Genomic DNA, 27,029 nt, shown 5'->3' with positions numbered 1-27,029 from the left:
AGAAGGCGATTTCTGTAGATACTGCAGAGGGAAGTGAGGGGCAGATGGGACTTGTCTACCTGGGTAGGGAGCCCAGCTAGGAGAAGGAAAACACTGATACTAAAACCTGGCTGCCTTGTGGGATATATTTGGCTAAGGAATAAACCAGGCATAGGCAAACTCGGCCTTCCCTTTTTAAAAAAAATATTTTTATTCAGTTTCCAATACAAGATTTAAACATACATTTTCAGTATTATCACAGATACATAATTCTGACTTCCTTCAGCTCATCCGCGAATCTTCCGTTTTCTAATCTTCTATCCGCAATTCTAAATTTAACATTGCCTTTTGTTTTAAATAAAACCTATTCCCTTTTTTACAGTGTTTCTAATACTATTTCTTCACAAAGCTCCCTGTAAACCCACAAACGTTATTTGCGTGTCACAAATGCTTTTCATATAGTCCACAAATTTACTCCAGTCCTTGGTAAACTTGTGATCTGGTCGGTTTCGGATCCTTCCTGTTAATTTATCTAATTCTGCGTAGTCCATTAATTTCATTCTCCATTCTTCTCCATTCCCATCATCCCTGACCACTGGTCCTGTTAGCTAGGGATGATGGGAGTTGTAGTCCCAAAACATCTGGAGGGCCGAGTTTGCCTATGCCTGGAATAAACTCTACACAAGTGCAGTCTCTTATGATGATTGGATGGCACCTTGTACACCTCCTTCCGGGAATTCCTGCAGCCAAGCTCGTGCCAAGCGCATTGCTCTGGTTTCCTTTGGATCCCATCATGGAGGCTGAGAGGGGGGTCTTGTCCCCTGGGCAGCCCAGGACCTCCACACACACTGCCCAGACTTGTGTCCCAGTTTGACTTCATCCCCCGGAGGCACACTCCATTGTCTCTCAGTATAACTGGCGGAGCCATACACATTTCAGATATAATAATAATAATAATAAATAATAAATTTTATTTATACCCCGCCCTCCCCAGCCAAGACTGGGCTCAGGGTGGCTAACACCAGGTATAAAAACAATTGGTTAAAATACAACTTAAAAACAAGGTTAAAACACAACATTAAAATGTGGCCTCATTTCAGTAGAAACTCAAATCAAAAACGTTTTGGGGTTGAAAACGTCAAATCTTGACCAAAGCCAGCTATCCAGACTGGTATGCTCATTTAGGTTTGCCCTGGCCTCTGTTTCCCTTTTCTGGTGTGTGTGTGTGTGTGTGTATGTGTTTGTTTGTTTGATTGATTTGTGAGTTGCCTGGAAGTCCCTGCATAGGTAGAAACACACGGCACCGCAACCCTAGAGTTGTCCGCGACTGGACCTAATTTTCAGGGGTCCCTTTACCTTTACCTGCGAAGTACACTGTCTTAATTCTTGATGCCACTTGTTTTTTGGACTGCCTCTGCCTTCGACGGTCTTGTAGATGAGCAGGACCCACCATCGATTGCCTTAGCCAGCGTGGTCCAGTACGTTCCCCTAGAACTCATGGATGGCATCCTTAGAAACCTCACCAACGACGACAGCATAACGGATGTACAGATGATGATGGCAATTGGCAGGTAAGGAATGCTGAGGGAGAGAAGTGTTCCCCAGAGACTACTTGTAGGGGTGGGTTGCTTTCACAAATGGTACTAATAATACTCTTTTTGTAGTGCGTGCAAAGGAACAGAAGAGGGTCCTGCAAGGATAAGGCCAGTGGTTACCCCTTGTAGAATTCTGTGTGTGTTTTTGTGCTTAGGCCAGCCTGCCTTCCACCCCACCAGTCCCAACAGACAGAAGTCACTAAAGCGTTTATAAATATGTATTTTTATGCATATTCCCCTGCAGATTTCTTTTGAAAACAATAGATTGTGAGAACCGGGTGGGATGGGTTTGTGGCTGAACACATGCAAAAATGGCACGGATTTGGGAAATACCACATTTTTCGCTCTATAAGACGCACCTTTTCCCTCCTAAAAAGTAAGGGGAAATGTGTGTGCATCTTATGGAGTGAATGCAGGCTGCGCAGCTATCCCAGAAGCCAGAACAGCAAGAGGGATCGTTGCTTTCGCTGCGCAGCGATCCCTCTTGCTGTTCTGGCTTCTGGGATTCAGAATATTTTTTTTCTTGTTTTCCTCCTCCAAAAACCTGGTGCGTCTTATGGTCTGGTGCGTCTTATACGGTAGATGCACCCATCTCTACTCATAATGCTCTTGGTTTTCTCAGGACAGGAGTCCTCCTCTTCCTCCCGGTTCTTTTCTGGGAACACTCAATTCTTTGTTTTGCTGTGTCCAGCAAAGCTAAAAGTGCTGCACAGAACATGCACACCTTTCAACCTTGGTTCAATTATGGTTCTTTCTCCTCCTTCTTTCCCTGGGCAGCTAATGGCAGATGCTTGCTAGCGATGTTGCTACTAAAAGGCATCTGGCTTCTATAATTAGCCCTCGGAAGATCGATGGCCTCCCTTTCCCTTTTTAAAACAGCCCCCGCGTTGGGGCAGAATTGGGAGAGACATGAAGCAGAGCCCACGAAATGCAATTAGGCTCACGCGAGGGCTGGGCGGGTGGTTTGGAGGAGGCTTTTGAGAGCCAGCCGGCAGGCCAGATAGCACCTGCCAGATCGTCCTTGCGTCTGGGGCTCCTTTCCAGGCACTCGCCTCCTCCTGCATAGACTCTGGGCAGTCGTCCAAATGACGTCAACGCAGCAAGCGACCCGTTCCTGGCAAATGGTTGTTTCCTAGCAGCCGGACAGATACAGGAGGCAGTAGCCGGCAGGCACAGAGGGATAGCCCCCAACCCTTTTCACCTGTAGTCAGAGATGTTGGGAGTTGTAGTTCAGTAAGATCCCACCAGGTTGGAGAGGGCTGTTCTTCTTCTAGCCGGTATGTGGTGTTGTATGTGTGTCTTGAACTATAGCTCTTGTCAGCCCCAGCCAGAACTATAAAATGGTGGTTTTCTTGAGTACCCCTAAACACTTTTTTTTTTAAAAAAAGCACTGATTTCGCCTAATGTGGGACTCAAACCCACAACCCTGATGAAATATACTCAGAGTCGAGAGTGGATTTCATGCTCTTTATTCAACTCATAGTGGCGAGGAGGAATGGAAGTTCCCCCAGAATGTCTGCTTTATATACATTATTTACACAATGGGCCCCACATGATTGGCTAATTCCGGGATTCACCCATAGGCCAATCAGGTTGTGGATTCACTTCCACCTGGAGCTAGATTGGGTGGCTCCTGTAGATCAATCAGACTGCTGCATTTTGAATCCTGTTGTTTTAGGGCCAATCAGACTGCTGCATTCTGGATCCTATTCAACTCAGTACATAACACCTGAGATTAAGAGTCTCGTGCTCTACTGACTGAGCTACCCCCCTACCTCTCTGCTGATGCATCACGATGTTGAAATCAAAATATCACCCAGCCCTAGCTTAAACCATCAGAGGGTGAGCTGTAGTGCTAATCCTAGTGGCAATTGGCTTAGCTATTTCCCCTGTTGAACTTCCAAGATGAGACATGAATCCCAAACTCATAAGGCAAGATTCACTGAAAACCCTGCCTACACGCAGCGGGAGAGTCCTCTAAACTTGTTAGTCCCTGAAAGCAGTTAGAAGTTCAGTTTAAAAGTTATTCAGTTAAAAGTTATGATTGTGGCTTTCACTGTGCAATTAACAAGAAAAATGAGTCCCTGGTAGGGGATGGTGTTGTGGACCCTCTGGGTGTGCTCTGCGGATCCCCAGGGGTCTCCAGACCCCTAATTAGGAACCACTGCTTTTGCAATTACCTTAGAGCAGGGTGTGGCGATCACACAGGGCCCCCGGACATTTGATGGTCTATTGACCCTGTGCCACCACTGCAGTTGCATTTTCCGCTGCCACCACCCCGTATCTCACGGGGACACACGGAGTCCAGTCAGTTGTTAACATTAACAAATAATCAAGTTTATTTTTAAATGCAAGAACAAGCTTATGGTTTCAGTAATTTTTTTCTCTTGTCAGTTTCTTATTCCTAGTTCCTAACAACTTCAAACTGATTATTCCCAACTATCTATCTGACTTCTTCTAAGGCAGAGTCTCCCAAACTTGGGTCTCCAGCTGTTTTTGGACTACAAATCCCATCGTCCCTGACCCCTGGGTCCTGCTAGCTGCAGGTGATGGGACTTGTAGTCCAAAAACAGCCGGAGACCCAAGTTTGGGAGACTCTGCCTTAGAGGAACGAATAGGATTGCATTTCCTGAACTTGGCATTTAGAAATCAGGTTCGTCTGGACCGGGCTTGCACCTTGCAAAGTTATTCTGCGTATCCTATCTTGCGGTACCTGCTTCCCTCTTTATCTTTGCAGGATGATTGAATGGGTGTCGTGGCCTCTGGGGAAGAACATCGACAAATGGATCATAGCGTTGCTGAAGGGTTTGGCTGCGGTGAAGAAGTTCAGCATCTTGATTGAAATCACGCTGTCCAAAATTGAGAGGGTCAGTTTGCTTCTTCGCGTAAGCCTGCGTACAAGGGACTAACGTGCATTTAGCACAGGCAGGGAAGTTTTCTCTGCCCTCGGGGAGCCCATTTGGGAATTATAGAAACATAATTCAATTTCTGGCACGTGTTTTTGAGTCATTGTTCAGCGCTGCCATGCTATTATCTTCCAGAAATAATACAAGGGGCTGTTTTTTTAACTTATAAAGGCTTAAATGGCTTATGTCAGAGGGGAAACATTTGGAAATAATCAACAGTTGTGGGTCCCCACACAATACCCATGGCACATGTTGACTGGGGCTGACAGGGATGTTCCTTGCTGATTTAAACCAAAGCCCAACATTCTTCGCAGAGGTTTGACCCCATTGTCTCTCGAGACAGAAGGATGTCAACAACAACAACAATATACGCTAATGGCCAAAATTGTGGAAACCTTTTGGGAAAAGTGTATTTTTGAGGTTTGATGGCTCATAACATCTAATTGGCTCTCTAAACATGCATGCTCATTGGCTACATTCAAATGAATGCATATCAACCTAAGCAAGTTGTGCTCCCTTTTTCTGGTTATTTGGCTATAACTTTTGATAGAATACAGATAGTTGAACAGACTTTGTGGCATTGCATTCTTCATTAAATTATCTTTCCATTGATATATAATTTTATGGTATTACTCCAAAAAAAGTGGTGTTCTGAGCCATCAAACCTCAGAAATGCACTTTTCTCAAAATGTTTCCACAATTTTGGCCACTACTGTAACTCAGGGAGACGCGGGTGGCGCTGTGGTCTAAACCAGAGAGCCTCTTGGGCTTGCCGATCAGAAGGTCGGCGGTTCGAATCCCCGCGACGGGATGAGCTCCCGTTGCTCTGCCCCAGCTCCTGCCAACCTAGCAGTTTGAAAGCACGTCAAAGTGCAAGTAGATAAATAGGTACCGCTCCAGCAGGAAGGTAAATGGCGTTTCCGTGCGCTGCTCTGGTTTCGGTGTTCCGTTGCGCCAGCAGCGGCTCAGTCACGCTGGCCACATGACCTGGAAAAACTGTCTGTGGACAAACGCCAGCTCCCTTGGCCTGTAAAGCGAGATGAGCGCCGCAACCCCAGAGTCGTCTGCGTCTGGACTTAACTGTCAGGGGTACTTTACTTTACAGTTGTACCTCGGGTTACATACGCTTCAGGTTACATACGCTTCAGGTTACAGATTCTGCTAACCCAGAAATAGTACCTCAGGTTAAGAACTTTGCTTCAGGATGAGAACAGAAACTGCGCGGCGGCAGTGGGAGGCCCCATTAGCTAAAGTGGTGCTTCAGGTTAAGAACAGTTTCAGGTTAAGAACGGACCTCCGGAACGAATTAAATTCTTAACCCAAGGTACCACTGTACTTTAGTGTAGCTCAAGAGCCATTGGGTTGTGGGGTCCTGCTCACCTGCCATGTTAATAATGAGCCCTTCCTCTCTTCCAACAGGTGTTTTGCAAGCTGTTGTACCCGATTCTGCGAGAGGGAGAACTCTCTATCTTGCGTTATATGCTGTTGAGCTTCCAGCACTCTCACGAGGCATTTCACTTGGTAAGGCAAAGCATGTCATCGCTCATGTTCAAACGTACAGGGGTTCAGTTAAGAACCAGGTAGAACAGGAATGTCCCGGAACTCCAGATGTTGCTGGACTTTTGCATCATCCCAGATCGTTAGCCAAGCTTGCTGGGGCTGCTGGGAGCTGGAGATCCACAAGATCTGGAGAGCCACAGGTTTCCCATCCCTGACACAGAAGCAGAGATCTGATGCTAGAGACAGCCAAAGTTCTGATAAACTGAGATATGCATTTGTAGGTTCTGGACTGAGTGGGAGGCAAACTTTGCCTTGCACACATGCAAAGTTTAATGTGCGGCAGGTGTTTCTTTTGGAATGAAGAGGTGGGGCCTTCTTCCCCTGAGTCCTTGACGATTGGCCAGTTGTGGGATGAGTGACAGCAAAACCGAGTGACATTTTAACCCTTAAGTATCTGGTGAGCTGCTGTTGCTCGGTCCCTGCTCCTGCCAACCTAGCAGTTTGAAAGCACGTCAAAGTGCAAGTAGATAAATAGGTACCACTCCGGTGGGAAGGTAAACGGGCTTTCCGTGCGCTGCTCTGGTTCGCCAGAAGTGGCTTAGTCATGCTGGCACATGACCCGGAAGCCGTACGCCAGCTCCCTCGGCCAGAAAAGCGAGATGAGCACCGCAACCCCAGAGTTGGCCACGACTGGACCTAATGGTCAGGGATCCCTTTACCTTTACTTTTCTGGTAACTGCCTCTCCTGGTATGTCCCACAGAGGACCTTACGGTCTTCAAACAAAAACATCTTGAAGGTCCCAGGCCACAGAGAGGTTAGGCTGGCCTCAACTAGAGCCAGGGCTTTTTCAGCTGTGGCTCCGATCTGGTGGAACGCTCTGTCACAAGAGACTAGGGCCCTGCGGGACTTGACATCTTTCCACAGGGCCTGCAAGACAGAGCTGTTCCACCAGGCCTTTGGCCAGGGCGCAGCCTGATTCCTTTGGCAATCTTCACAGAACTCTAGCCCAATGGTTGCCATCAATTTGATTTGAATTAATTTTATAATGAAATGATTTTAGAATGTTGTATTATTTTATTGTCGTTAGCCGCCCTGAGCCTGGCTTCAGCTGGGGAGGGTGGGATATAAATAAAAATTATTATTATTATTATTACGCGTGTAGCTCAGCCCTGCGGCTGGTTTTTTGCTGGTTTAGGCTGACTGTACCTTTCCCTTTTCTCTCTCTCAAAGCTTCTCCCACACATCCCAAGAGTGGTTTCTGCCCTCCACAAGGAAAACTCCAACTCTGCGGCGAGTTGCCTGGAACAACTTGCTGAGCTAATCCACTGCATGTTCTTCCGATTCTCAGGATTCCCAGATCTCTACGAACCTGTAGTGGAGGCGATAAAAGTAATTCCTCTTGTGGGGGTGGGTGGGTTCTGTATGCATGGAAGAAACCTTTGGGGGGGAGGAAAAAGCTTTCAGCTTCATGCAGCTGAAATGAGATGCTTCTTAGAATTGGCGTTGGGGGTCAGAATGACAGCATGAGACAATCCTGCTTTTTTTACTTTTAAACCAAAGGAGCTGGGAACACTGCAGACTTAACCCTGACTTTCCCCCCTTCCTTTATTCCTCGTGAGACTCTCCCGATTCCAAATGAAGACCGAATCAAATATCTGCTCGGGCAGAACGCCTGGACTTCCCAGAAGAACGAACTGGCCAGCTTTTATCCTCGACTGGCGTCCAAATCTGAAACGGGGAAAATAGGGTTAATCAACCTGGGGAACACCTGCTATATGAACAGCATCATCCAAGCACTCTTCATGGCCTCTGAGTAGGTGGTGTGTTCTTACCCCTTTTGCCTCTAGCTTTCTCCTCCAGCCTTACCTGGTTTCGTATTTAATGATAGGTTTGGAAGTTCTGATTTGGGGTATTAAAAGTGCCACATGTTAGCAGCCCATTTTCTGTTCCGGCTGCATTGCTTCTCACATTGTAAAGCCTTCAGCAACAAATCACCGTGAGCCAGTGTGGTGTGGTGGTCGAGTACCTGATTAGGATCTGGGTTCAAATCCCCGCTTGGTCATAAGTGATGTTCACTCGGGCCAGTCACTGCCTCTTAGCCTAACCTACTGCGCAGGGTATTCAGTGAGCAGGGGGAGAGAACTGTGGGTGCCCCCTTGAGCTGGGTGGAGGGGGAAAGGTAGGATAAGAATAAGAATAAGAATAAATTCTATTTATATCCCGCCCTCCCCAGCCAAAGCCAGGCTCAGAGCAGCTAACATCAAATGTATAATACATTAACATAAAATCAGACAATCAATTAAAATACATCCTCAAATCAGATCAGGATCAGAATCCAACCCAAGCAGATTAGGGTTGGGGACCTTAAATGCTCACCAGGCCCAACTGTTTGTGCTGAACTTATATGGGCCTGTGAGAAAATAATAATAATAATTTATTTATACCCCGCCCATCTGGCTGGGTTTCCCCAGCCACTCTGGGTGGCTTCCAACAGAATATTAAAATACAATAACTTATTAAACATTAAAAGCTTCCCTGAACAGCGCTGCCTTCAGATGTCTTTTAAAAGTCTGGTAGTTGTTCTTCTCTTTGACATCTGGTGGGAGGGCGTTCCACAGGGCGGGTGCCACCACCGAGAAGGCCCTCTGCCTGGTTCCCTGTAACTTGGCTTCTCGCAGCGAGGGAACCACCAGAAGGCCCACGGAGCTGGACCTCAGTGTCCGGGCAGAACGCTGGGGGTGGAGACGCTCCTTCAGGTATACTGGACCGAGGCCGTTTAGGATATAGATGCAATAAACAAATAAACAAATAGTTGAATGTTTGCTGCTGAAGGCTTCAAAGCGAGAGAAGCAGTTCAACCTGAACAGAAGCAAATAGAAGTCGTAATCACCTGTTGATTGCATTGGTGAACAAATTAAATACACTTGTGGGAATTTCGGGTGGGGAAGAGGGACTTTGAAGGAAGTATAATAAGGGAAAGGAACTGGTTAAAATAATAGTTGCTGGCATTTGTCTGTCTCGAAAGACGATGGAGTGCACCTCTGGGGGTGAAGTCTACTCCAGCCCAATCTGGGTTAAGAGTTCCCCAAGAAGAGGGGTTGGTTGTTACACTACTCTAGAAACTTGAAATGGAATCAAGAGTGGATTTCATGCTCTTTATTCAGCTCATAGTGGTGAGGAGGAAGGGAAGTTCGCCCAGAATGTCTGCTTTATATATATTATTTACCCAATGGGCCCCACGTGATTGGCTAATTCCGGGATTCTCCTGTAGGCCAATCAGGTTGCGGATTCACTTCCACCTGGAGCTGGATTGGGTGGCTCCTGTGGACCAATCAGACTGCTGCATTCTGAGTCCTATTGTTCTAGGACCAATCAGACTGCAGCATTTTGGATCCTATTCAACTCAGTACATAACAGAACTGTAGCTCTGTGTGGTGAATAGGTGTCTTCTAAAAAGTACAAGCGCCCTTTAATGAACTACAGCTCCCAGGATTCCTTGGGGGAAGCCATGACTGCTTAAACTGGTCTCATAGCACTTCACATCTGTAGTGTGAATGTGTCCGGTGATGTGTTGCAGAACACACACACACAAAAGCACCTGTCTGGAGAAACCCTGGTTTCGCATGATTGTGTGTAAAGTTTTGTGTTGTTGTTTGGTTGTGGGGTTGCCACTGTCGATCAGGGAGCTCAGGCTTCTCATTACGACGCTCTTTTGTTTCTGTTTTCTATACCACCTCAGTATATTCACTGTGTCTAAACGTCTTTCAAAACTTCCTTTTCAAGCTTCAGGCGTTCAGTGTTGAGCTTAGCCGAAAACAGCTCCCAGCCCTTGATGGCGAAGCTGCGGTGGTTGTTTGCCTTTCTAGAGCACAGCCAGGTAAGTCAGTGCATTACCCAATTCCTGCATTTTTGTTATGCTTCCCTTTGGAACATTCAAAGCTCTTTTGTTGCGTTATGCCTGCAGCAGCCCCGCAAGGTACCTTGGTCAGTTTTGTTAACCTCCGCATCCCAGATGGGGCGAGGAGGAAGGGAGTTGAGCCTCAGATATGGTGGCTTGCTCAAGAACCCATGGTAAGATTTGAACCCGCTGCTTCTTGGCTCAAAGGGGCTGTTCAGTTTCCAGTTCAGGTTGAAGTTTAGAGGTCTGGAGGATGAGCCTCAAATTATATAGGTAAAGGTAAAGGGACCCCTGACCATTAGGTCCAGTCGTGGCTGACTCTGGGGTTGCGGCGCTCATCTCGCTTTATTGGCCGAGGGAGCCGGCGTACAGCTCATGTGGCCAGCATGACTAAGCCGCTTCTGGCGAATCAGAGCAGCGCACAGAAACGCTGTTTACCTTCCCACCGGAGCGGTACCTATTTATCTACTTGCACTTTGACGTGCTTTCAAACTGCTAGGTTGGCAGGAGCAGGGACTGAGTAATGGGAGCTCACCCCATCGCAGGGATTCGAACCGACAACCTTCTGATCGGCATGTCCTAGGCTCTGTGGTTTAACCCACACCCGTGTCCCTTAAACCAGGAATGGAATGAGGCAGCTGCCGTGGCTGCTATAAGGGGACTGATGGACTTGAGGCTTCTTGCTTGCTTTGGTTCATATCTTGTTTTTATCTCACATTTCCTCCAAAGGGTGCAATATGTGCTCTTCTCTCTTTTATCCTCACAGCAACTCTGTGAAATGGATTAAGCACACAGAGTGACCGGTTCAAGGCCATTCAGTGAGCTTTGTGGTGGAGTGGGGATTCGAACCCAGCTCTTGCAGGTCCTAGTCCAACACTTGCAACCACTGCACCACGCTGACCACTCACAATGCCAGAACCACCACCGCACAGCTGCTGTTTTGCTTAGTGTTGAGCAGAACAGAAACAGCCAGCATTTGTCCAGTGCACAAACAACAGTGTTTTGCTATATTTGCAGATTTTCGGGTGGGAGTGAGCAGGTTAAGGAATGTCATGGCAGCCCTTAAAGCAGCTGGGGAAACTGGCTGATACAGTGGTACCTTGGTTCTCAAATTTAATCCGTTCCGGAAGTCCGTTCCAAAACCAAAGCGTTCCAAAACTAAGGCATGCTTTCCCATAGAAAGTAATGCAAAATGGATTAATCCGTTCCAGACTTTTAAAGACAACCCCTAAAACAGCAGTTTAAGGTGAATTTTACTATCTAACGAGACCATTGATCCATAAAATGAAAGCAATAAACCGTGTACTGCAGTCACACAATCAATCAGTAGCTGAACTGGGTTCTTCCACACAGTCATAAAATAAATTTAAAAAAGAGCCGCAAAAAGAAAAACGCAAAATAAATAGCCAAAACAGACAGACCTCAGCGTAACACTCAAATTGGAAGTGTGGCACTCTAATCAGAAGTGTAACACTCAAAACAGAGCATGTTCAGCTTCCGAAAAAAGTTTGCAAATTGGAACACTTACTTCCGGATTTGCAGTGTTTGGGTTCCAAGTTGTTTGAGTACCAAGGCGTTTGAGAACCAAGTACCACTGTACTTTTATTATTTTAGGGATTAGTTGGCGACTGTCCACCCCAGCTTCCTAGCTAAAATGAAGCAGATTTCGAAATTTAAAACCACCTAATATATAAATTCAGCAGTCTAAAAATCAGCTGGGGCCATGATTTGAACTTGAAAAAGCACAGGTGAAAAAGCGCAGGCTTTGGTATCCGAACGGCAAATGCTTTGTGTCTCTTCACCATTTCCCCTTCTGTTACCCACTTACCTTTCTTAAATCCCTGTCAGCGGCCTGCCATCTCTCCCGAAAGCTTTTTCTCTGCTTCCTGGCCTCCCTGGTTCACCAGGGGAGCTCAGCAGGACTGCTCCGAATACCTCAAGTACCTGCTCGATCGGTAAGATGCATCCTTTACAAAATATGCTTTGTAATAAAAACCCCAAGGGAAGGGCCTTCTTGGTAGCGGCACCGGCCGTGTGGAATGCCCTCTCATCAGATGTCAAAGAAAAAAAACAATTACACAACTTTGCAAAGACATCAGAAGGCAGCCCTGTATCAGGAAGTTTTAAATGTTTGATACCTAATTGTGTTTTTATATTATCTTGGAAGCGACCCAGAGGGGCAACACAGCCGGATAGGTAGAAGTATACGTAATAAATTATTACTGTTCTTGTTAGGAGAAATATGCAGTAAAATGCTGCTGAATTTTCAGGACTCTAAACCCAATAAATAAATTGTGAACCGATCTAGAACTTAAAACTGGAAAGCCGAGAAACTGAAATTGGCATGTTTGCCTATCCCGTCTCCACACACACCCTGAAGATTGCCCAAAGGCCCGCTCTCTTCACAGCCTGTGAAAGCTCAGCCCTTAAAATTGCCCTATACATTTGGGAGAGATTTGTTTGTTTGTTTTGAGGGAGAAGGGAGATTCTCTGAATACAGCCACTACTGAAAATGGCCGGTGTGTGTCTCCCTTGTCCCTTCTCCCTCTACATTTCTCATTGGACTTCCTTGTGGCCGCAATCCACGGTGTCAGGATACGGATTGGTTCAACCAGATTTTTGAAATAAGAATGTTACCGTATTTTTCGTCCCATAGGACGCTCCGGCCCATAGGACGCACCTAGTTTTTTTGGGGGGAAATAAAGGGAAAAAAAAATCCCCTTTATTCCCCCCCCCCAAAAGCAGGTCAGGGAAACCGAACCAGGTCGAGGAACAGTGGGATGGCAGCGCTGCGCCTCCCTGCTGCCCCCCGAGCTTGTGGGGCTGACTGATGTCTGTCCGGCGTGAGGGGTGCTCTGCTTCAGGGTGCCCTGCGCACCGGGCAGCAGGCTGCTATCCGCAGTGTGGGGAGCCCTGCGGGGAACTCCTGCAGGGCTCCCCACGCTGCGGATGTATGCCCGGCGCGAGGGACACCCTGAAGCAGAGCACCCCTCGCGCCGGACAGACACCGACCCCTCTCGCTCTCCACGCTTCAGCGAAAGCCTGCATTCGCCCCATAGGACACACCCAGATTTCCCCTTCATTTTTGGAGGGGGAAAAGTGCATCCTATAGGGCGAAAAATACGGTAAGTTATTTGCCTCCTGCTTTATCAGGCAGCTTGCGTGTAAAAGCATGAGGCTAACACTGAACTTACTGCAGAAATGCACTCAAGGGATAGAACAAATTGAAACACAGTTGATTTGTGACATGGATTTGTCAATTAGATTAATAATAATAATTTATTATTTGTACCCCACCCATCTGGCTGGGTTTCCCCAGCCACTCTGGGTGGCTTCCAACAAAGATTAAAAATACATTAAATTGTCACACATTAAAAACTTCCCTGAACAGGGCTGCCTTCAGATGTCTTCTAAAAGTCTGGTAGTTGTTGTTCTCTTAGACATCTGGTGGGAGGGCGTTCTACAGGGCGGGTGCCACTACCGAGAAGGCCCTCTGCCTGGTTCCCTGTAACTTGGCTTCTCGCAGTGAGGGAACCGCCAGAAGGCCCTCAGAGGTGGACCTCAGTGTCCGGGCAGAACGATGGGGGTGGAGACGCTCCTTCAGGTATACTGGACCGAGGCTGTTTAGGGCTTTAAAGGTCAGTACCAACACTTTGAATTGTGCTCAGAAACGTACTGGGAGCTAATGTAGGTCTTTCAAGACCGGTGTTATGTGGTCTCAGCAGCCGCTCCCAGTCACCAGTCTAGCTGCCACATTCTGGATTAGTTGTAGTTTCCCGATCACCTTCAAAGGTAGCCCTATGTAGAGCGCATTGCAGTATTCCAAGCGAAAATGATTTATAAAATGCCTTCCAGAATATAGGTTTCAATGTCTGTCTGGAGAGGCAGCTTGTCCAGTTTCCTTCTAGGAGAAAATTATATGATTCTGGTACTGCCGTTCATCTTGAGATGCAGGGCTTAGATGTTGGCAGGTGTCGAAGAGCCTAGTAGCACCTCCTTCCGTGGTTGGAGGGATGGTTTTACTGGTGACATTCTTCAGTGTATTTCTCTTCTTCTTCCCCCAACCCCCCAAAAAAGGCTTCATGAAGAAGAGAGAACAGGAAGGCGAATCTACCAGAAGCTCAAAGAGTCCACGCTGATATCTCAGGCTGAGCAACAGCAACCTGCCAACAAGACTTTAATTGAAAAAATGTTTGGGGGCAGAATTAAGACGAAAATCCGATGTCTGAAGTGCCTGAAAGTCTCTTCTAGAGAAGAAGCCTTCACAGACCTCTCCTTGGCTTTCCCACCAGCTGATAATCATGTGCCTATAGCCAGTAGCAGTACCTCTCTTTTACCGGTAGAAGAAATGGGCCCGCAGGCCGTTCAGTCGGGCATAGAAGTGCCAAGCAGGACATGCGATTCGCCAAGGAGATTCGCTAAGCCAGCTGCACCGGGAGAGAATCATCCCCAAATATTGCCCGTCGAAACTTTGGGGCCTGGAAGTCAAGAGACTCCTTTGCCCCCGAGGGCTGAGCAAGATGCTACCGGCGCAAAGCCCGACGAAGACTTGGCGTTGGCTCTGAGGGAGCAAATTTGTGGGCCCATGGCCTCCAGATCCGTCCCCGACCTGATCAATTATTTCTTATCCCCCGAGATGCTGACGGCGGAGAACCGCTATCACTGTGACAACTGCGCTTCCCTTCAGGACGCGGAGAAGCTGGCTGAACTGACGGAGGGACCTCACTACCTCATCCTCACCCTGCTGAGGTTCTCCTTTGACCTGAGGGCCATGAGGAGGAGGAAGATCCTGGACAACGTATCCGTCCCACTGGTGTTGAAACTTCCGGTCCTGACGTCTTCAGAGGACCCAAGCGGCGGAGCGAACCTGCCACGGAGCACCTCGGCAAGCAAGGCCTTCGCTTCGGTTGTGTACGATCTTTGCAGTGTGGTGGTGCATTCCGGGGTCTCCTCTGAGAGTGGCCATTACTATTGCTACGCCCGGGAGTGTGAGGATGTGGCGGCCGAAAGCAACCTGAAGGACGCCTCTCGGAGCGGCTCCCCAGAGAAACCACCAGACGTTGCGATCCAATGGTACCTCTTCAATGACACCAGAGTCTCATTCTCGTCTTTCGAGTCTGTCAGCAATGTGACATCCTTCCTGCCCAAGGATACGGCTTACCTGCTGTTCTATAGGCAGAGGACGAACCAGTCGAGAGACGCAGGACGTGGGGCCACCGGAGAGTCCGGCCGGGTGAATGGAGATTTGCATTCTCCGGACAAAAGCCTGATGGAAGCCATTGCGAAGGATAACATCCTGTACTTGCAAGTAAGTGTCAGTTTGCATTTCTTGGTGCAGGAAGTATTGATCTGATGTGCAGAGATCTTTCCTATTCTACTTAATGCTGGAAGCTTCTGGAAGCTTCTCTGCGTGAAAGAAACAAGCAGAAGGTTCATGATGTTTGGGTTATTCCTTCTGAGAAGCTGAGTACAGCTGGCTTAAAGTAGTTCTTGTATCTCTTTCTGTCAAGGTCATGCTGACTATAAAAGTATGGCCAGAAGTGGCCTGGCTTTCACTTTCTCTTTCTATCTCTTTTCCTTCTGGTGTGATGTTCTCTACATAGTACGCTTAGTGTCAAGGTTTAGACTTATTATAAGTTATTGTAAGTTTAAGTTAAGTCTGCTGCAACTGGATTTCTTATGGACTGTGCCAGTCCTGAATGTATTGGATTTGTGACCATTATGCTCATTTGCCTTCAGTGGCAGCAAAGCTCTGCTGGATGAAATATTAATGGCCTCTGGTCTATTTTTGGGGAATCTTGCAACGTGTTTAAGTTTTGACTCTGCTAACTATACATTGAGAATCTGCTCTGGATCAATATTGAGTAGATTTCCATGACAGAGAGGTATGCCAGCTCCGTAGTTGTTGTATATGCCAGGAGTAGCCAATATGCTTTTCTTTTCTTTTTTGACACCCAGTATGGCTGTTGGTCCAGGATGATGGGAGTTGTAGTCTAGTGACAGCTAGAGAGCGCTACATTGGCTACCCATCATAGATACAGATTTGAGACTTTCCGTGCTTATGGAGATGAGCCAAAACCATGCTGCTTGCGTACAAGTAAGATATCAGCAGCCCCTGACTGTTATATCCAACAAAGCACTAAGCTAAATCACTTAACTGCTTTTGCTGGTGAAATGTTTTCTGCCCCCAGAGGGCTATTACGCAGGAGACTCCATGCATGGTGTTTGGGAGACAACCAGGTCGTGGTGGGGAATAAAATGGATTAGCTGCAGCAGGAGAGCTGAGAAATGTTTACATATAAAGTGTGGAAAGAACGACCATATAGGGGACTTCCTAGTCGATTCTGTTTTTGAATGTATCCCAGGAAGAGATACACATGCATCACCTGAGAAGTTAAAGAACTTAATGGATTTAGGATTGGGCGCAAGTCTGTCCACCCCTCCAAAAACAAACAAACCCACAAATGGAGGTGGCTGTAGGGGGGACACCCCAAACAAGCCAGTGAGGGCTGTTCATGCTCCATGGGGATGGAATACTGTTGGGACTGACCGGGGTGGGGAGAGGGAGCAAAACCGTTGGTTGGTTGGCATCCTTCTGCCTTGAGACACAATAAAGTGCACCTCTGGGGGTGAGGTCAAATTGCTTGGCACCAGCTTGGTTGCAGGAGCTGCTGGAAGGAGGCGAAGAAGGCGCCATCCAACCATCTTAGGGACTCCACTCCAAATTTGTGCAACGTTCATTCCTTGGCCTTTTCTTTTCCTGAAGATATCCCTCAAGGCAGCGGAGGTTTAGGATCAGAGTTGTCCTTCTCCAAGATGGGCTACCTTCCCAGGTTGAGGAGCCCCATCTGCCTGGTGGCGGTAGTGGATGACTTGGGGTGGTTGAAACCCTGGACGGAAGCAATATGTGTGTGTCTGGAGGCGGTAGGAGGATGGATGGCGGCTAACAGATTGAGGCTGAATCCTGACAAGACAGAAGTGCTGTTTTTTGGGGGGCAGGGGGTGTGTGGGTGTGGAGGACTCCCTGGTCCTGAATGGGGTAACTGTGCCCCTGAAGGACCAGGTGCGCAGCCTGGGAGTCATTTTGGACTCACAGCTGTCCATGGAGGTGCAGGTCAATTCTATGTCCAGGGCAGCTGTTTACCAGCTCCATCTGGTACGCAGGCTGACCCTCCCTGTCCGCAGACTGTCTCGCCAGAGTGGTGCATGCTCTGGTTATCTCCCGCTTGGACTACTGCAATGCGGTCTATGTGGGGCAGCCACCAAGACCACATAACACCGATCTTGAAAGATCTACATTGGCTCCCAGTATGTTTCTGAGCACAATTCAAAGTGTTGGTGCTGACCTTGAAAGCCCTAAATGGCCTCGGTCCAGTATACCTGAAGGAGAGTCTCCATACCCATCGTTCTACCCAGGCACTGAGGTCCAGTGCCGAGGGCCTTCTGGCGGTTCCCTCATTGTGAGAAGCCAAGTTACAAGGAACCAGGCAGATGGCCTTCTTGGTAGTGGCACCCGCCCTGTGGAACGCCCTCCCACCAGATGTCAAAGAGAACAACAACTACCAGACTTTTAGAAGACATCTGAAGGCAGCCCTGTTTAGGGAAGCTTTTAATGTTTGATTTGGTATGGTATTTTAGTATTTTGTGGCTGGGGAAGCCCAGCCAGATGGGCGAGGTATAAATAAATTATTATTATTATTATTATTATTATTATTATTATTATTATTATTATTATCATCATCATCATCATCATCACTCCATACTGCAATGTTTTGTTACAGGCCCCACTTGTTAGCTGAGAGTCAAGGAGGTTGGTGGTCTCCAGATATTGGTGGCTTCCACCGTCACCTCAGTCCCAGTCAACATGGTGGCCCAAAGTTCAGGGATGATGCACCATCTTGAGGGTGCCATGTTGGCTAACCTTGAGGGGGTTATTTGTTGTTGTTTATTTAACTGATTTGAGGTATATACCATGTCTGAGCTTTGTTTTGTTTTCCCGTGCCACAGGAGCAAGAAAAGGAAGCGCGAAGCAGAAGTGCCTACATCTCGGCTTTGCCCAAGTCCCCTCTGTGGTGGAAAGACTTTGATGGGGACGATGACGACAGCTCTTCGGGGGGTTGTGGGCACGACCCCGGTGGAGGGTCAAGCTCTTTTCACGGACTCGTCTTCTAGCCATTGTTGACCCGACACAAAATGGCCGACACTGTCACCACCAAGCAAGGCTCCACTGTGCTCAACGATCCTTTGGCCTTTTTAATCTTCTTAGCAACAGGAGAGCTGGGCCCACCTTGGCCGAGACAGAGCACCACAACCGTTTGAACGGCCTGGCCCTACCGCTCCATGGAATTCTGGGAAATGTAGTTCTCTGAAGGGTGCTGAGGAGGGAATTCTCCGCTCCCTCATGGAACTACACTTCCTAGGACCATCAGGAAGACTGAATTCAAAGTGTCCTGAGGTGCCCCACCTACACCTTCTCCCCTTGCGACGCTCCGGCCCATAGGACGCACCTAGTTTTTTTGGGGGGAAATAAAGGGAAAAAAAAATCCCCTTTATTCCCCCCCCCCAAAAGCAGGTCAGGGAAACCGAACCAGGTCGAGGAACAGTGGGATGGCAGCGCTGCGCCTCCCTGCTGCCCCCCGAGCTTGTGGGGCTGACTGATGTCTGTCCGGCGTGAGGGGTGCTCTGCTTCAGGGTGCCCTGCGCACCGGGCAGCAGGCTGCTATCCGCAGTGTGGGGAGCCCTGCGGGGAACTCCTGCAGGGCTCCCCACGCTGCGGATGTATGCCCGGCGCGAGGGACACCCTGAAGCAGAGCACCCCTCGCGCCGGACAGACACCGACCCCTCTCGCTCTCCACGCTTCAGCGAAAGCCTGCATTCGCCCCATAGGACACACCCAGATTTCCCCTTCATTTTTGGAGGGGGAAAAGTGCATCCTATAGGGCGAAAAATACGGTAAGTTATTTGCCTCCTGCTTTATCAGGCAGCTTGCGTGTAAAAGCATGAGGCTAACACTGAACTTACTGCAGAAATGCACTCAAGGGATAGAACAAATTGAAACACAGTTGATTTGTGACATGGATTTGTCAATTAGATTAATAATAATAATTTATTATTTGTACCCCACCCATCTGGCTGGGTTTCCCCAGCCACTCTGGGTGGCTTCCAACAAAGATTAAAAATACATTAAATTGTCACACATTAAAAACTTCCCTGAACAGGGCTGCCTTCAGATGTCTTCTAAAAGTCTGGTAGTTGTTGTTCTCTTAGACATCTGGTGGGAGGGCGTTCTACAGGGCGGGTGCCACTACCGAGAAGGCCCTCTGCCTGGTTCCCTGTAACTTGGCTTCTCGCAGTGAGGGAACCGCCAGAAGGCCCTCAGAGGTGGACCTCAGTGTCCGGGCAGAACGATGGGGGTGGAGACGCTCCTTCAGGTATACTGGACCGAGGCTGTTTAGGGCTTTAAAGGTCAGTACCAACACTTTGAATTGTGCTCAGAAACGTACTGGGAGCTAATGTAGGTCTTTCAAGACCGGTGTTATGTGGTCTCAGCAGCCGCTCCCAGTCACCAGTCTAGCTGCCACATTCTGGATTAGTTGTAGTTTCCCGATCACCTTCAAAGGTAGCCCTATGTAGAGCGCATTGCAGTATTCCAAGCGAAAATGATTTATAAAATGCCTTCCAGAATATAGGTTTCAATGTCTGTCTGGAGAGGCAGCTTGTCCAGTTTCCTTCTAGGAGAAAATTATATGATTCTGGTACTGCCGTTCATCTTGAGATGCAGGGCTTAGATGTTGGCAGGTGTCGAAGAGCCTAGTAGCACCTCCTTCCGTGGTTGGAGGGATGGTTTTACTGGTGACATTCTTCAGTGTATTTCTCTTCTTCTTCCCCCAACCCCCCAAAAAAGGCTTCATGAAGAAGAGAGAACAGGAAGGCGAATCTACCAGAAGCTCAAAGAGTCCACGCTGATATCTCAGGCTGAGCAACAGCAACCTGCCAACAAGACTTTAATTGAAAAAATGTTTGGGGGCAGAATTAAGACGAAAATCCGATGTCTGAAGTGCCTGAAAGTCTCTTCTAGAGAAGAAGCCTTCACAGACCTCTCCTTGGCTTTCCCACCAGCTGATAATCATGTGCCTATAGCCAGTAGCAGTACCTCTCTTTTACCGGTAGAAGAAATGGGCCCGCAGGCCGTTCAGTCGGGCATAGAAGTGCCAAGCAGGACATGCGATTCGCCAAGGAGATTCGCTAAGCCAGCTGCACCGGGAGAGAATCATCCCCAAATATTGCCCGTCGAAACTTTGGGGCCTGGAAGTCAAGAGACTCCTTTGCCCCCGAGGGCTGAGCAAGATGCTACCGGCGCAAAGCCCGACGAAGACTTGGCGTTGGCTCTGAGGGAGCAAATTTGTGGGCCCATGGCCTCCAGATCCGTCCCCGACCTGATCAATTATTTCTTATCCCCCGAGATGCTGACGGCGGAGAACCGCTATCACTGTGACAACTGCGCTTCCCTTCAGGACGCGGAGAAGCTGGCTGAACTGACGGAGGGACCTCACTACCTCATCCTCACCCTGCTGAGGTTCTCCTTTGACCTGAGGGCCATGAGGAGGAGGAAGATCCTGGACAACGTATCCGTCCCACTGGTGTTGAAACTTCCGGTCCTGACGTCTTCAGAGGACCCAAGCGGCGGAGCGAACCTGCCACGGAGCACCTCGGCAAGCAAGGCCTTCGCTTCGGTTGTGTACGATCTTTGCAGTGTGGTGGTGCATTCCGGGGTCTCCTCTGAGAGTGGCCATTACTATTGCTACGCCCGGGAGTGTGAGGATGTGGCGGCCGAAAGCAACCTGAAGGACGCCTCTCGGAGCGGCTCCCCAGAGAAACCACCAGACGTTGCGATCCAATGGTACCTCTTCAATGACACCAGAGTCTCATTCTCGTCTTTCGAGTCTGTCAGCAATGTGACATCCTTCCTGCCCAAGGATACGGCTTACCTGCTGTTCTATAGGCAGAGGACGAACCAGTCGAGAGACGCAGGACGTGGGGCCACCGGAGAGTCCGGCCGGGTGAATGGAGATTTGCATTCTCCGGACAAAAGCCTGATGGAAGCCATTGCGAAGGATAACATCCTGTACTTGCAAGTAAGTGTCAGTTTGCATTTCTTGGTGCAGGAAGTATTGATCTGATGTGCAGAGATCTTTCCTATTCTACTTAATGCTGGAAGCTTCTGGAAGCTTCTCTGCGTGAAAGAAACAAGCAGAAGGTTCATGATGTTTGGGTTATTCCTTCTGAGAAGCTGAGTACAGCTGGCTTAAAGTAGTTCTTGTATCTCTTTCTGTCAAGGTCATGCTGACTATAAAAGTATGGCCAGAAGTGGCCTGGCTTTCACTTTCTCTTTCTATCTCTTTTCCTTCTGGTGTGATGTTCTCTACATAGTACGCTTAGTGTCAAGGTTTAGACTTATTATAAGTTATTGTAAGTTTAAGTTAAGTCTGCTGCAACTGGATTTCTTATGGACTGTGCCAGTCCTGAATGTATTGGATTTGTGACCATTATGCTCATTTGCCTTCAGTGGCAGCAAAGCTCTGCTGGATGAAATATTAATGGCCTCTGGTCTATTTTTGGGGAATCTTGCAACGTGTTTAAGTTTTGACTCTGCTAACTATACATTGAGAATCTGCTCTGGATCAATATTGAGTAGATTTCCATGACAGAGAGGTATGCCAGCTCCGTAGTTGTTGTATATGCCAGGAGTAGCCAATATGCTTTTCTTTTCTTTTTTGACACCCAGTATGGCTGTTGGTCCAGGATGATGGGAGTTGTAGTCTAGTGACAGCTAGAGAGCGCTACATTGGCTACCCATCATAGATACAGATTTGAGACTTTCCGTGCTTATGGAGATGAGCCAAAACCATGCTGCTTGCGTACAAGTAAGATATCAGCAGCCCCTGACTGTTATATCCAACAAAGCACTAAGCTAAATCACTTAACTGCTTTTGCTGGTGAAATGTTTTCTGCCCCCAGAGGGCTATTACGCAGGAGACTCCATGCATGGTGTTTGGGAGACAACCAGGTCGTGGTGGGGAATAAAATGGATTAGCTGCAGCAGGAGAGCTGAGAAATGTTTACATATAAAGTGTGGAAAGAACGACCATATAGGGGACTTCCTAGTCGATTCTGTTTTTGAATGTATCCCAGGAAGAGATACACATGCATCACCTGAGAAGTTAAAGAACTTAATGGATTTAGGATTGGGCGCAAGTCTGTCCACCCCTCCAAAAACAAACAAACCCACAAATGGAGGTGGCTGTAGGGGGGACACCCCAAACAAGCCAGTGAGGGCTGTTCATGCTCCATGGGGATGGAATACTGTTGGGACTGACCGGGGTGGGGAGAGGGAGCAAAACCGTTGGTTGGTTGGCATCCTTCTGCCTTGAGACACAATAAAGTGCACCTCTGGGGGTGAGGTCAAATTGCTTGGCACCAGCTTGGTTGCAGGAGCTGCTGGAAGGAGGCGAAGAAGGCGCCATCCAACCATCTTAGGGACTCCACTCCAAATTTGTGCAACGTTCATTCCTTGGCCTTTTCTTTTCCTGAAGATATCCCTCAAGGCAGCGGAGGTTTAGGATCAGAGTTGTCCTTCTCCAAGATGGGCTACCTTCCCAGGTTGAGGAGCCCCATCTGCCTGGTGGCGGTAGTGGATGACTTGGGGTGGTTGAAACCCTGGACGGAAGCAATATGTGTGTGTCTGGAGGCGGTAGGAGGATGGATGGCGGCTAACAGATTGAGGCTGAATCCTGACAAGACAGAAGTGCTGTTTTTTGGGGGGCAGGGGGTGTGTGGGTGTGGAGGACTCCCTGGTCCTGAATGGGGTAACTGTGCCCCTGAAGGACCAGGTGCGCAGCCTGGGAGTCATTTTGGACTCACAGCTGTCCATGGAGGTGCAGGTCAATTCTATGTCCAGGGCAGCTGTTTACCAGCTCCATCTGGTACGCAGGCTGACCCTCCCTGTCCGCAGACTGTCTCGCCAGAGTGGTGCATGCTCTGGTTATCTCCCGCTTGGACTACTGCAATGCGGTCTATGTGGGGCAGCCACCAAGACCACATAACACCGATCTTGAAAGATCTACATTGGCTCCCAGTATGTTTCTGAGCACAATTCAAAGTGTTGGTGCTGACCTTGAAAGCCCTAAATGGCCTCGGTCCAGTATACCTGAAGGAGAGTCTCCATACCCATCGTTCTACCCAGGCACTGAGGTCCAGTGCCGAGGGCCTTCTGGCGGTTCCCTCATTGTGAGAAGCCAAGTTACAAGGAACCAGGCAGATGGCCTTCTTGGTAGTGGCACCCGCCCTGTGGAACGCCCTCCCACCAGATGTCAAAGAGAACAACAACTACCAGACTTTTAGAAGACATCTGAAGGCAGCCCTGTTTAGGGAAGCTTTTAATGTTTGATTTGGTATGGTATTTTAGTATTTTGTGGCTGGGGAAGCCCAGCCAGATGGGCGAGGTATAAATAAATTATTATTATTATTATTATTATTATTATTATTATTATTATTATTATTATCATCATCATCATCATCATCACTCCATACTGCAATGTTTTGTTACAGGCCCCACTTGTTAGCTGAGAGTCAAGGAGGTTGGTGGTCTCCAGATATTGGTGGCTTCCACCGTCACCTCAGTCCCAGTCAACATGGTGGCCCAAAGTTCAGGGATGATGCACCATCTTGAGGGTGCCATGTTGGCTAACCTTGAGGGGGTTATTTGTTGTTGTTTATTTAACTGATTTGAGGTATATACCATGTCTGAGCTTTGTTTTGTTTTCCCGTGCCACAGGAGCAAGAAAAGGAAGCGCGAAGCAGAAGTGCCTACATCTCGGCTTTGCCCAAGTCCCCTCTGTGGTGGAAAGACTTTGATGGGGACGATGACGACAGCTCTTCGGGGGGTTGTGGGCACGACCCCGGTGGAGGGTCAAGCTCTTTTCACGGACTCGTCTTCTAGCCATTGTTGACCCGACACAAAATGGCCGACACTGTCACCACCAAGCAAGGCTCCACTGTGCTCAACGATCCTTTGGCCTTTTTAATCTTCTTAGCAACAGGAGAGCTGGGCCCACCTTGGCCGAGACAGAGCACCACAACCGTTTGAACGGCCTGGCCCTACCGCTCCATGGAATTCTGGGAAATGTAGTTCTCTGAAGGGTGCTGAGGAGGGAATTCTCCGCTCCCTCATGGAACTACACTTCCTAGGACCATCAGGAAGACTGAATTCAAAGTGTCCTGAGGTGCCCCACCTACACCTTCTCCCCTTGCGACAAGGTGGGAAATCCTTTTGCGAAACCGCTCGAGAGGGGTGTCTTTTCAGGGAGGGACAGTGCAGCAAACTGGACTTGAAGGCATTTCTGCTGCCCTGTGATACCTTTTCAAAACAGAGCGGCAGCAGGTTCTGAACCCCTGTTCTGTTTCGAGTCCTTGTTGGCCATGGATATTTTGAATGGAACTGAATGGGGAGTAGGAGCTTGGGGGGGGAGGGATAGAACAATATGGCGGCTTAGAATAATTCAGGCCACAGGGCAACACCATTGTTGATCAGCACTGGCCTTGGGTGTAGCCGTATGCCGCTAGGTTGAAGATTAAAATGGTGCACATGCCCTCTCTCATACTAGATCTTGAAGCTCCTGGATGTGCTAGTCCCTTTCTCAAGTATCCAACCTCAGTCTGTGGTACGTTAGGTAGGAGGTCTTACCTGCGCTCTATCACAGAGCTCAGGTGAGTCATGCCCCCTGGCTGCCATCACAGAAGAAGCATTCTCTCCTCGTTGACCTAGACAGCCACCTAGGGAAGAATCATGTTTAGAAAGGCTGGTCCTCTTGACATGAATCTTTCCTTTGCCAGTTTCCCCCATTTCTTATTCTAGGAATCGCAATGTCTGAGAATATAGTCCTGGCCGAGACTTGTCTCCTAGCGCCTCCAACTCCAAATCAGTATGTTTAAGACTGTGGTTCATGTGGTGCCTCTGCAGTATACGAAGGCAGAGGTTGCTAACTGATTATTTAGCTGGTTTTTAAAAAACGCACACCCATGGCTGTCACTCAGATTTTTCTTTGCTCTGGGAAATCGCTGCTCTCGGGCTCAATTCATTGGTTGTCCAAATCCAGGGTTACCGGTGGGCTAATATTTTAAACTTCTGTATAATGGAATACACAAATACATACACATGCAAAAACCACCTCCTTTTCTTTCTATTTTGCGCCTTGATGAGAGCCGGAACTCAGCGGAAATTTCGTTCTTTCTTCCCAGCTCTGCAGAAATTGAAATTCTTAATGGCAGCCGGACAGTGGAAGTTTCCCTAGGGGAAAGAAAGGAGCTCTTAACTTTGAATCCCTCTCTCAGTGCTTTCTCTACACCTTTGGAGAGATCTGGTGTTTTCCTGTGGTCTTTGGCACACCTTCCCAGGGGGTGTAGGCCTTCCTGCCCACCTTTCACTTAAAAACACGAGCCAGGACAGATTATGAATGGTCGCAGCCACACCAATCTGCTTGTTGTAATGGTCATGACTTACCCCCAAAGAATCCTTGGAATAGTAGCTTCTCAAGGTTTCTGAGAGGTGTTAGGAGACCCGTTGGAAAGCTAGTTTCCAAGATTCTTTAGAAGAAACCACGAGTGTCGAAGTGGTTTAAAAGCAATTTCAGTGCATGGTGTGGCTGTGTCCATTCCTACTTGCGTAGTATAGCACCTGTCTCTCTGTTGGCATCCATCTGTCTCAGGAGACAATGGAGGAGTGCGCCTTTGGGCATGAAGTCAAACCTTTGGAGAGTTTCAGCGCCTGCAGTGGATGCAGAGACCGATACAGGTGGGACATGTTTAGTTGCAGCTGGGGCAGATGACGGCGTCCAGTTGTGCTTCTGCAGATTCACCATAGCGTTTATTCTCTCTGCTCTCCTCCCAGTGGTCATTCTTCCTGTGGTCATTGCTATGGATACTCAACCTGTCTGTTTCCAGGCACTGTGGTCGCCTGCTAGGGATTTAACGCTCTTCTGAACACTTAAAATGCACCGGCGAGTACTGTAATTAGCATTATAAATAGCAACTCCCTCAACAGCCTGCTCTCCTAATTGTGCTAGTTAATAACAGAGAGAGAGAGAGAGAGAGAGAGACATTTTTTTGCTTTTAGGCACAGGTCACATTTATTTAACAGCAAAAATAATAAGTTTCTTTTATTTAAAAAAAGTATTATCTAGGTTAAGCGCAAGATCAGTTTTACAGGATAAGTGTGTCAAAAGTGTCTTTTTTTTATAAACAACAACAAAAAACCCCTCACAAAGAATAAATTAATAATTTAAGGGATTAGCAATCCACAGCGACTAGAAAAATTAATAGCCAGCTCAAATGGCAACACCACAGGACAAACACGCTGTACACATTTTTAAAAAGAGACTATTTTTTTGTCCTCCTAAAAAAACCCCCAAAAGTATTCTTATGAAATAAAACATTTCTTACCCCCTTCACCAAAAACAGCCATTCATTTTAGGACATTCATAGCAAAGTAACTAAAGCACAACATTCCTTTTATTAAATGCCCTTAAAGGCTCCTCATCGTGTGGCAAGCTTTTGGCCCTCCAGATGTTGCTTTGCTACTGCCTCATGATGTCTGGCCATTCTTGCAGTCTCAACATCTGGAGGGCCAGATGTTCTCGGCACCTGGTGAAAATGTTTGCATTAACAGTCAAATGTTTCCATTATGTAGACTCAGCAACAGGGGACCTGAGACTCTCAATATGTTTCTGGACTACAAATCCCATCATCCTGAGCTTGGGCTATGTTAGCTGGGGCTGGTGGGAGCTGGAGTCCACTAACATCTGCAGGGCCCCAGGCTCCCCACTGCTGATGTAGATCCTTGGTTTCTTGAACCTTGGTTTCCGAAAAGCCGTATCTGATGTCTATCCATAGAACTACCAAGTCCATCTGTAAATAGCCCTTTATCCAAATGCCACCAGGCTATGTGAATGCTTTAGGCCAGGGGTAGGCAACCTAAGGCCCGGGGGCCAGATGCAGCCCAATCGCCTTCTAAATCCGGCCCACAGACAGTCTGGGAATCAGCGTGTTTTTTACATGAGTAGAATGTGTCCTTTTATTTAAAATTCACCTCTGGG

At 48.0% G+C, this 27,029-nt stretch overlaps 2 protein-coding genes across 5 annotated transcripts in view; both read left to right on the top strand.

The window, feature by feature from the left end:
* LOC309369051 (ubiquitin carboxyl-terminal hydrolase 35-like) overlaps positions 1-18,358 on the top strand; it is a 100,962-nt gene extending 82,604 nt beyond the window's left edge. For all 4 annotated transcript variants that reach the window (XM_081909606.1, XM_081909605.1, XM_081909607.1 and 1 more), the window contains 9 exons: positions 1,415-1,550; positions 4,312-4,441; positions 5,900-6,001; positions 7,212-7,370; positions 7,601-7,794; positions 9,765-9,858; positions 11,728-11,834; positions 13,957-15,187; positions 17,887-18,358. In XM_081909606.1, coding sequence (XP_081765732.1) covers positions 1,415-1,550; positions 4,312-4,441; positions 5,900-6,001; positions 7,212-7,370; positions 7,601-7,794; positions 9,765-9,858; positions 11,728-11,834; positions 13,957-15,187; positions 17,887-18,051 — 2,318 coding nt within the window. In that variant the 3' untranslated portion in view covers positions 18,052-18,358. The remainder of the gene's footprint in view (positions 1-1,414; positions 1,551-4,311; positions 4,442-5,899; positions 6,002-7,211; positions 7,371-7,600; positions 7,795-9,764; positions 9,859-11,727; positions 11,835-13,956; positions 15,188-17,886) is intronic.
* Positions 18,359-19,513: 1,155 nt separating this feature from the next.
* LOC309369175 (ubiquitin carboxyl-terminal hydrolase 35-like) lies at positions 19,514-25,105 on the top strand. The gene is made up of 2 exons (XM_081909926.1): positions 19,514-21,014; positions 23,714-25,105. Exons 1-2 carry the CDS (start codon positions 19,668-19,670, stop codon positions 23,876-23,878), a joined length of 1,512 nt encoding a protein of 503 aa, XP_081766052.1. The 5' UTR covers positions 19,514-19,667; the 3' UTR covers positions 23,879-25,105.
* The last annotated feature ends 1,924 nt before the right edge of the window (positions 25,106-27,029 follow it).

The sequence above is a fragment of the Podarcis melisellensis genome (genome assembly GCF_964234715.1).
Source record: "Podarcis melisellensis genome assembly, chromosome: 4".
NCBI lineage: Eukaryota > Metazoa > Chordata > Lepidosauria > Squamata > Lacertidae > Podarcis > Podarcis melisellensis.
The sequence above is the reverse complement of the archived record's forward strand: the minus strand, read 5'-3'. Positions and strand labels throughout refer to the sequence as shown.